At 31.0% G+C, this 11236-nt stretch overlaps 2 protein-coding genes across 2 annotated transcripts in view; one reads left to right on the top strand and one right to left on the bottom strand.

Moving 5' to 3' along the window:
* The first annotated feature begins 2265 nt into the window (after positions 1–2265).
* LOC132732672 (BTB/POZ domain-containing protein 6-B-like) lies at positions 2266–4770 on the top strand. Its single transcript, XM_060719144.1, has 2 exons — positions 2266–2667; positions 3227–4770. The coding sequence occupies exons 1-2, from the start codon at positions 2381–2383 to the stop codon at positions 4242–4244; spliced, it is 1305 nt and encodes a 434-aa protein (XP_060575127.1). The 5' UTR covers positions 2266–2380; the 3' UTR covers positions 4245–4770.
* An 883-nt stretch (positions 4771–5653) lies between these two features.
* The window catches only part of LOC132732677 (transmembrane anterior posterior transformation protein 1 homolog), a 20849-nt gene continuing 15266 nt past the window's right edge, over positions 5654–11236 (bottom strand). The window contains exons 5-6 of the mRNA XM_060719150.1: positions 10954–11099; positions 5654–10236 (exon numbers count right to left, since the gene is read on the bottom strand). Of these exons, the coding sequence (XP_060575133.1) occupies positions 9423–10236; positions 10954–11099 (960 nt within the window). The 3' untranslated portion in view covers positions 5654–9422. The remainder of the gene's footprint in view (positions 10237–10953; positions 11100–11236) is intronic.

The raw sequence follows: 11236 nt of genomic DNA, 5'->3' as shown, positions 1-11236 counted from the left end.
TCAATTAAGTCGGTTACAGGACAACTAGTACAATTATGTATAAACCTAAAAATATGAATATTGTTTTTATAGACATAGGATTATATGTTTATTAATTTGAATAACCCAAGTTCGTTACTTGGGCCACTCACGTAAATATTATACATACTCGTACATACTACATTTAGCTTTCTATCTCTCTATTAAAGATGACTTGAGAATTTTTGTGCAGGTATACACGTGTCAGTTCAAAAAATATTTAAAGAAGACATGTACATGAGAAATAATTATATGAGTCACAAAGTTAACTATTTTGATTATGATTTAGAACAATCTGTATGCCTATACTGAAAACTGGGTTCAGTTACTGAAACTAACTGTTTCAGTAAAATAAATACGGAATGTATTGCTGAAAGTCGAACTAGATTTTCTGGAAGCGTTTCAATAACAATGATCGACTCTCCACTTAGGAAAGATCATTTGGTCATTTGTTATTGGTGAAACGGTGTTGGCAAACAAATTAACTCTGACTGATTCTTTTTTATTGAATACAAAATTATTTCCGGGTCATTTTCTTTCCAATAAGACTTTAATATATTCAATTCATTCAGACAAAATGCTACAGTTAGAGCACGTGTTTTTAAAGAAATGAGTTACAACGCAAAACGACATGTAGTTATTTAAACTAACAGGAAACAAATCCAAAATGATTCTTAACTCCTCTAATAATATGATATGTTTATCCAGCATGTAATTAAAATAAAAGAAATATCACCATAGTTGTTGTTGAATCGTTAACGTTTACTTATCTTTAATGATTGGACAAAATCTGTTTCTTCATAGTAAACATTCAGTGTCAAGCGTCATATGACAATAGGCAATCTCTAGGTAAATTTTAAAATGATCACATTTTTGTATAAATATGCTTTCCATTACACTCTTGTTAACTAATGTTCACAACATGGACTTGAATGTCACATGGCATTTTGATTGTAGATATTCATAGCGTTCTATCATCAATACATAGATTGTTATTGAGGACTATATGAAACACTCTTCCCATCTGACATTACACTTTGTTTGTCCGTGTGTGTGTTTTATTCTAAATTCAAAATCAAGGTACCCCCGCCCCCTCCCCCTCGCATACAAGGATACTGGTCTATTACGGAATGTATTTGGAAAAGGTAAATAGGGTTTTATTGACAGGATGTTTCTTTACGCAAACACGCAGAATTTCTTCAAAAACTGTAACATTATACAAGTTAAACATGAAAATACTTCACTGCAGCAGTTGCTTTTTAACACAATACATAATTCTCTATCGGACGAAAAGTTAAACACATGAATTGAAAGAAAAGATAACTCTTTATTGGCTTTTTGAATTATTTACAACGTTAAGAAATAAGTTCAATGTTGGTATTCTAATTGTATCTATTCTAAATTTACATATTCAGATTTGTAAAGGTATATTAAGAAATGTTTTCTTTTTTTCTTTTAATGTTTCAAATACGTACATAGGTATTTATCTACCAATATAAGAACATTTGAAATACACAATGTAAATAACTTACATGAACAAATAAATTAGATATACATGTATGATAGTATTACCATGCATTAGCGCAGGAGAAAAAGCAGCAAATTATGTTTTCTATTTCATTTTCTAAACTTAAAACATAACATTATAATTGTGCAGTGTATAAAACATAATGAATAAAGTACATGTAAAGATAAGGCAAATAGAACGGAATTAAAATATCGGTAACTTAATTGGCACGTAATTCAATTTAAATCGTTGAGCCACATAGAGGTATAGATTTTCAGACTAGGGTGTCGTTAAAACAATGGTACCGACACGCGGTTTGGTCATGAAATAACAAAGTGTTAATACAATAAGAAAGGTAGTGAAATGTAAAAAATGAATAAAGTATTTAAATCATGTAAATGTTTAGCATGGAAATAATAACTCAAAGAGAGAAGTTATTTCTTTTAAAATGTGAGTTTTGTTAAATTGTACTTCTGTTGTTTTGATAACATTTTCAAAAGAATAAATATATTTCAGTACATTTGTAACATATATGTTAACATACAATGCTAAAATAATGTAGTATTAAATCATTCAAATATAACTATTTATCTATGTACAACTCAACTACTAAAACTATCGGGCACTTGTTTGGACGTTCTTTTTACAAAATATCTTGCAAATGACTGAATCAAGTACAGATACTAGAAACATTGAATGTTTATGGTCATTTAGATTCAATTATCAGATATGTCTGTCATCCCCGTCTTTCTTGGAATGCGATGTACTCTGTCATTTCGAAGAAACACATTCGTTTAATGTCATACTTCCATTACAAAAGAAATAGTGTGATTTTTGTTTTCGTCTCAGAAAAACATGACAACGCTTGGATATGATATTGCTACTAGTCTAACAAACTGGCGACAGGCAAACACAGCGTCTGGACTTCTTGAGCAACTCTGCATGAGTGGGACGCTTGCAGATATCTATTTCGTATTTCCGAGTCGCGAGGGACAACAAGATTCACTTCCGGCACATAAGTTTGTACTTGCCATGCGCAGTCCAGCTTTTGAAAACATTTTTTTCGGACCGGATGCCGAGAAACAAGAGTCAGAAATAATAGTGAGAGATATTCGAGCTACAACATTTAGGACCATACTAAGGTAATTACGACAAAATCTCGAATCTATATAATACAACAAAAATCAATAGTAAATTTTGCACCATTTTAGAGTTTCTGTGTAATTTGGCATACGACTTTGTAAAGTAATACCGTCTGCCTATGACCGAAAATTAGTATTTACTGGTCAATTGAGCTCCTAAATTCACATAACGTGTACTAAAGCTTAAATAAACGTTGCAACATAACAATATTAGCGTTATATCTGAAGATAATTAATCAGTATCAAAATACATAACGATATTTGTTGTCTGCAAACAGAAAATTAATAGCAGAAATATTAAGTAAAATGAACTTTTAGAAGCTAAATTAGCGATGTGACATTAGTAAGACGACCTAGATTCGTCCGCATGCTGGTAATTTGGCTAAAATCATTAAAATCCATTAACTGATCAGCGCACATTTTGATCTAATTATCGGATTCGTATAATTTGATTTCATTCCAAATATAATGGAGAAAAAGTTGGCTATTTAGAGAACAATTAATGAATTATTCAATAATTGCTAGCTGTTATTTTCAATGAATATCCATTTCATTTAAGGTACATTTACACGGATTGTGTAGAATTTGACGGCAATACTGTCCTACACGTGTTATATGCAGCGAAAAAATACGATTTGGGAAATTTAGTATTAGAATGTGAACATTATTTGCAAACCGCCATCGACGTGAACAACGCGTGCTCCATGTTTAACCAAGCAACATTTTATGAAATGGATCTTCTACAGGCTAAATCTCTAGAGTTCATTTGTATGAACGCAAATGATGTTTTTGATACAGACGACTTCCTAAAGCTAACACCATTATCTTTACTTGCGATATTAAAGGCGGGAAATTTAGGCGTTGAAGAGGAGATGGATGTATTCAAAGCGGCAATAAAATGGGCGGCACATCACTGTGAGAAAAAAGGATTCGAACCTACAGCCAAGAACCAGCGTGCTTGGCTAGGAGAGGCGCTCTATAGGATAAGAATGCCGATAATACCGGTTCAGCAATTTACGGAAAGTGTTGTTCCAACCGGACTTCTTACAAACGAAGAACAAGTAGAATTATATATGCATATGACGTCACACAGGAACGCTGACGCAGACGAAGACACAGTAGAACATGTCGGAAAATTTGACGCCATGCATCGACCCGGAAGTGTGTTCGAACTAAAACTTCCCCTGTCAGGCACAGATAATGTTAAAAAGTGTTTAACCGCTGCGTGTCAGATTCTTTTAGTTGCAGATAAACCATTACGCCTTAGGAAAGTCACCTTATTCTACAGCTCTAAACAATATGAACAAAACATTGTGGTAACAGTTACAAATATGAAAGATAAATCATTTGTGAGACCAAGACTTGAACCTGTGCCGCCAAACGGACCCATATCGTTCGCAGAAGGCGTATACCTCGCTGCAAACACGCAATATAACATAGCAATAACCTGTATGATATACAGAGGTGACGTCAAAGCGTTAGAATACACGGACACGCAACGCGGCGTTCTCTTGAACATTAGTAGTGTTTTTAATTCTATTTCATCGATACATTTGTCTAGAGTTCATTCAACTTAGTTTTACAATGAACCAGATTTAAGACCGTTATTTAGGATTAAATTGACATATTCCTAGATTTCCCATAATATGTGTGCTAACGACTTTTGCGTAAGAAACTTTTTTTTTAATTTTAAAATGCTAAAACTGGAAATTCTGCAAAAGAGAAAATGGACAGCACTGATAATGAAGATTTATCATTAACGTCTCTAGCGTTCAGAGATTTACAAAAGTTATTTTTATAGATGCACGTATAAGTTATTTAGGCGTCATATAAGTTTGATATAGTATTTTGTCGCGCATGTGCAATCTGCGTAGGGCAAAAAGAGCATCGCCCTACTAAAAATATAATAGAAGTTCATAGACAATTCCGTGTTAGTATAAAAAGTATAAAACAATACGAAATAGCTTTTAACAAAACCATAAAAGATGCCTTTACAGCTTTGTGGCCAAGTTTGCCATTAAAAGGCATGTAAAAGACGATTGTTTAAGAAATCTCTCTAACGATCACGGACCTGACATTGATTGTTTCAAAAATGTGGAAATATATCTAAATAGCTGATATAAAATCGAGGTTATCATACTGAAAAAGTCAGAACACTGATAATGCATTTTAAGTTTTCAGTTTACCTGACTTTATCCTTTGTCCGATTGATGCCAAACAGAAGTCACATAAATTTAATATATTCACATAATTTTTCGAAATTAATGGGTAGTGAAATAACACACTTTCGAGAGATTTGACAGCTTACATTCAGCACCTTGTGCTCTGTTTAACTAGTAAAACTAAGAGGGTCATTACAGCCCCTGAAGACTCAACTGAATCCACTGCATTTGCTAAACTAGATAGTTTTAATTCACAATGCTAAACACCAAAAATCTTATCTTTGAGCTTTGAGAAAATATTATCAAGTTACCCCAGGTCTTGATTTGAACAACTTGGTGGTGGTCTACTTTTGATCATACATACAAATATATGGCTCTATGCCTTTCAGATTTTCAGGGTTTTTTTTCTAATAAGATCTATGTTAAATCAAATAAACTTCTAATTGAGCTAATTTGAATCCATGATCAGACAAATTTGGAATATGTCCAATACACAATTCTTTATACATGTAACAAATATATGGTATATGAGTTTGGAAAAAAACATGTAAAAAGGTTTTCCAATTTGACCACAGGGTTATAATTTGAGCAAACTTGGTAAGTATACTATATACATGTAATGCTCCTCACTAAAAATCTTTGGGTTTAGGAACAGAACATTTTTAAAGTTTTCCTAGTATATGAGACCATTGTGGACAAACGGCAGATGGACATATGAGAGACAACCATTGATCATAAAAGCTTATTCAGGTGAGCTAAACAGCTAGAAAAAACTCTTTAACATGATAATAATAAAACAAAACAAATGAGAACAAACTATGCAGTAATGTAAGTCATGTAAAAGCTTTATTTGGTCCTCTTTCACTGGGAAGACAATTTCACAAATAAATAAATCATTTTATTATATGGCACATGTATACAGTCTCTAACAATATTGTATTCTAGAACACCAGAAATGTTTTAAGCAAAGGCACATAAAGCACATTAATAAATTACAATCAAATCAAATAAATGATATTTAAGCAAGATTTAAACAAAAGACTCTGATTAAAGCACCGGTCTAATTTTCTTTACAAGTAAAGTACAAGTAACTACTACATGAAACAATGTGAGGATAATAGATAGACAGTACACTAATGATTTTTTTAATCCTGCATAAGTATCCTGACTTGGTCACAGCAATTTAACAAATTCAGCTTGAAATAACGTTAACCTAGACAGATAAAACAACACAAATTTTTGAAAGGGACCTCATATTCCAGAAAAATCAAAATAACTAACATGTAACTTAATTAAAAAAAATGGACACTTGCAACAAAAACCAGCATTGATTGGCAGTACAGACTTGACAGAAGTTTGCAAAGTTTGAAATTAAATATCATTTTATAGAGAAAAAAATAATGTATTTATACCATGATTAATTTTTTAATCTAACATAAAATACATATCAGCTAAAATGACATGAATTCTGTTGACCGAATACACTTCAAACTTGCATTCACTTTAGTTATGCTTTGAAATGGAATACAATGACATATAATATCATACAAAATATAAAATAAAGAAAATGTCAATATAACAAACTCTGCAACAAACTTTTGATGTTCAATAAATAATTCACTTAATGTTAGTTTTATGTTAGATAATGCAATATTTATATGCATTGTTCTTCAAACAATGTTTTATGTCTATGCAAATATCTGAAATACATATAATACATTATTTGGTGAATAAATATTGATTGTTTATTAATTGTATTAACATAATTTGTGAAGGTTTTAAGCACTAATGGCATCATGTTTATTTGTAAATCATATGGTGGAACTCTAGCCTTAATGATGTTAGAAGCACTTGAAGTGCCTCTCTCGAAACAATTTCACCCACCTACACATATCTGGAATAGGAGACCCCATCAAGAGTTACGAAAAACGAAACCAAATAATGGAAAGTATGCTATGAAACAACTGATCTATCTAATAATGTATAGCAATATGTAACAGCAAAAAGGTTCAAAACCATAAAAAAAAATCATAGCACATTATCACTGTAAATCATTTGGTAAACAGAGCCAATCTGTTATTCTTCTTTTCAATATGCCATTTATGTACACTTTACAGATAATCTTTTCATTCAATGAATTTTCAGGTCAGTAGATATAATAAATACAGTAATAAGTTTTGCCACATATAACCTTCAAAACAAAGGTATTACTGTTCAAAAAGCATTGTATACAGCACATTTTATCATGAATTTAGATTATTTTAGTCAATAAAGATGTTTTTTTGTGTGATAAAAATTTCTTCCAAGGACTATAAGCATATAAAGTAGCCCTTATAGAACTTGCCATTAACTAAATAATACTAACTTTATTAAAATGTTTATATCTGTTTTTACAGATATTTTAATAACAATGTATTTTTACACAGTAGGTCACTAGGTGAGCAGTCTGTGGCTTGGAAGATCACAGAAGTTTAACTGACTCATCACACTTGCACTTAGATTGAGAATCAAACCATAGATGACTCGTACCTTAATGCCCAGCTCAAATGAACACAAGTAAATGAAAAGGTGACCCTTTACCAAGAAAGTTCACATTATAAAGAGAAAATATTTCATTTTGACTGAATTATACTATACCATCATTCATGTTAAAAATAAGATGTGGTTGAAAACCTTTGAAACGCATGTCCTTTTAACTGCAGACAAAAGCAATAATAAGTAAATATTTACCAGTCGATAAGTCATCTGCAGCATTTTATCACCATGCATGTAAAACACCAAATAAACTACATGCATTATTTATATCCTTTTTCATGACAATGCAATTCAATATATACAGAACTGGAGAGCCACATGTGACGCATAAACAAAACATTCACAATTTGCAAGGCGATTTTAAGACTAGAAAGACTTTTTGACCAATGTTAAAGTAGGAATTATGGAATGGATGAACAAATCTAAATACCTAACATTCTACTTATAATTCTATATATAAAATATATCAATTCAAAACTTACTTTCTTATAACATTTTAGAAAGAAATTACACAAGTGCAGTCAGTGAAACAACACACTAGGCTATATCCTCTGTGTTTAATAGTGAAACAAAGAGCATCAATAATTTAAATTTTTAGAAAGGAATAAACAAAAAGGAAGATTTCATTTAAATACATGAAAAAAAAGCCAGTCGTCAAGTTTACAAAGGGCCATAAATCAGTCAAAATCCGTGCAAAATCTATACTAGTCATGGGCCTTGGATAGTGATCGTCAAATATAATCGTGAAGACATGTTGCAAGTTTATGCCTTCAAAAGTTTCGAAAATTAATCTTAAATGCACATATATAATTCAGACAATTCATTATCATCCCTTAATTTCAAATCCTAGATGTTTTAAACTAGAGGTCATAGAATAATAATGGTCATAATCATGGCAACATTTAAATGGAATAAAAATGAATCTATCTAATGATATTAACTAGTGATGAGAAATGATTAAGCACAACTAAGTACAAAAATGAACTTGAGACTTTATGAAATTCATCTTTATAAGAGGTCTTTTATCATTTTTGTGTCTACATATCTCAAGATGCCTGTATAAATATGGTGTAAATAATTTTTTCTTAAAATTTCTAAAACACAGTTTCTGGAATGTTGATAACAGAATACTTCTATGTAAAAATATAAAATATGACCACATAAAAATTAGAAATTTAAATGTACATGTATATAGTAGCTAGCTATCAGACTCTGAATTGTCATACTTATATATAACAAATAATTATCATTTCAACTGTTACTCAAATTTAAAACATGTCAAAAGACTATTTTTATGGAACTTTACAAGTATAAAGTTTAACCTTTCAAAAAAAAATCAAAAATTATATTCCAGAAACATGATAGCTACAAAACAGTCAAAACATTTCAACGTTGCCTACAGCCAGATTTCATCATGAAAATGTAGGACTATCTTTATATATCTAAATTCTTTGAAGACAAAGATAACAGTTAAAGCTCAACAAAAAACACAAAGGGAGTTAAGAACTCCCTAAATAAACCATCATGTTGAACACATTCAAACAAATTTTATCATACATCCTTAACAATCAAATATTGAAGTCTTTCAGACTAGAGTTTCTAGTAACAAAAATATTTTACAATAGCTAGGGATTGTCTTAAGTATTAAAAATCATTCCTATATTCTAAGGTTAAAATCGAGCACATCTTCAACTACATTTATCTACGAGACCAAATTCAAAGTATATGACTGTTGCTTTCAGTTTCATGTTTTAATTATTTTTTTTTTTTCCAAATCTTTGTAATGGGTACGAGATTATGACTTTCTTTAAGAAATTATCATTCTTCAAGATTTAATATGTTAAGATTTTAAGGATTTTTCAAGTCATCAATACAACAATATAATTATGTAGCCAAACATCATATAGCCACTGAGGATGTATTTTATACAATCAACACAAAATTTACAGAATTGACAGATGAATCAAAACATCAATGTCCCATTACCACTGACATCCCTAGATAAAAAAAAAACAATAACATAAGAAAAAAAATATATCAATTATTAAGCAATGAAGATCATTCTACCTTCTCAGTTTTATCGGTGAACACATTTTCCTCAATAGGACTGCATTCTTCTTGTTCTGAACACTCTTGTATACCGACTGTCTCCGGAAGTGACCTCGTTGATCCAGTCCTCTTTCCTACTCCAAAATTCATAAAAATACCTCTGTGAGATCTTTGAAAAATGGAAGGGGTATGAAACTGTTTTTGACTATCACCTGCTGGGCCTGATTCTCCCACGGAATTCTGGGAACTTTTTAAATGATCACATGACATGTTTAAAAGACTCTCATTGGATGATTGTAAATCTCCCAATGCATTTTGGGTAATATTTGTTTCCTTTCCTGTCACATCATGCTTCTCATAAGATATATTTATATTTTCACAGGAAACGGACTTTTCAGCGAGGTCAGGTGACTTTGATTCAACATATGATGCAGGTTTATTATCATTTGGAGCGCTTCGTACATCATCATTACTCTCATTATAATCTAGTTTTGCTCCTTTTAAAGAAAATCCACCAGTTTGCTCTATGGCTGTATCAGATTGCACTTGCGTAAGTTCTGTATAAGAATCTGCCGAAAATATTTGACTAAAATTTCTGGATATTTTTTCATCGTAAGATGCTGTCCGTTCATGTATTTTTTGGTTTGACAATGTTGGAGCATGGTCTTCAACTGATGCTGGTCTCTGATTGGTTGATTCTGTTTTCTGTTCTTGATCCTCATTGGGTGAAGAAGCTGAATGGTTCTCTTTATCATAATTTTCTATCACCATGTAAGAATGTCCCAGTAAGACTATACTGTTGAACACTTTAAAAGACATCAAACTGAAAAGAAAAAGATACATTTCACTACTTAGTCTGTTTCTGGTATAATACCTGTTTCAAAATTTCAGTAAAATATATGTTGAAAGTTGATACAATCTGCATTATTAAACTGTAAAGTATCAATTTATCACTACTTCTTTTTGATGACTCATCTTAATAAACAGGGCATGAAAGGTCTCATACATCTTTTATCAAATTTAAGGGTGTTTCAATAAGCATATAGCTTCCAACACAATCAAACATAAATAAATTAGTATAAACTTAACCAAATTACAGGTCAAAATAATACTCAACAAAGCTGTCAGGTGTGACCTGCTATGCATTAGTTTAAAGGAGACATATTTTTTTGACATCATTTATACAAGCGTTCTTTCAGAAAGCTTTGTATTGTTAAAGAATGATAAAACAAGATATACCCATCATATGTGAATTTATTTTCTGAAACTTCTGCTACCAAAATCATTTTACAATATCCACTGAAATCAATTTTGGCTCAGCCTCTCATTTGAAGACAGTTGAATATGGACAAGTTTCAATGGTAAGACAGTTGTTTAAAATCATTTTACATACATGTATGTCCTTCCATTTTCATTATAGAGACAGATTTATTTCAACATAAAATGTATACCTACATGGAAATGACATAATATTAAAACATACATTTATATTTTCTATCTAGTCAATTGGAAAGCAATTCAAATGATATAATCAACATACCATAGATAGAGAAGAAACAATATAGTGAAGTCCATGTATGTAGATAGAGGTACAGATTTACTCAGTATTCTGTATAATAGACAGGCTAGTGGTAGTGGTGTCAGACCCATACGTCTAGATACCAGGTCTGAGTGATCAGTAAATGCCTGTAGTATACAATATACAATAACAAATAGAAACTTTATAATTATAAAATGTAGAATATTTGTTAATATCTTGATAAAAATTGAAACCAAATTACCTTAACTGAAATAAGGAATTTGGAAAATTCTGACAAAATTGT

The sequence above is a fragment of the Ruditapes philippinarum genome, unplaced genomic scaffold, assembly GCF_026571515.1.
Source record: "Ruditapes philippinarum isolate M1 unplaced genomic scaffold, ASM2657151v2 ctg2053_1_1_1_1, whole genome shotgun sequence".
NCBI classification, from domain to species: Eukaryota; Metazoa; Mollusca; class Bivalvia; order Venerida; family Veneridae; genus Ruditapes; species Ruditapes philippinarum.
The sequence above is the reverse complement of the archived record's forward strand: the minus strand, read 5'-3'. Positions and strand labels throughout refer to the sequence as shown.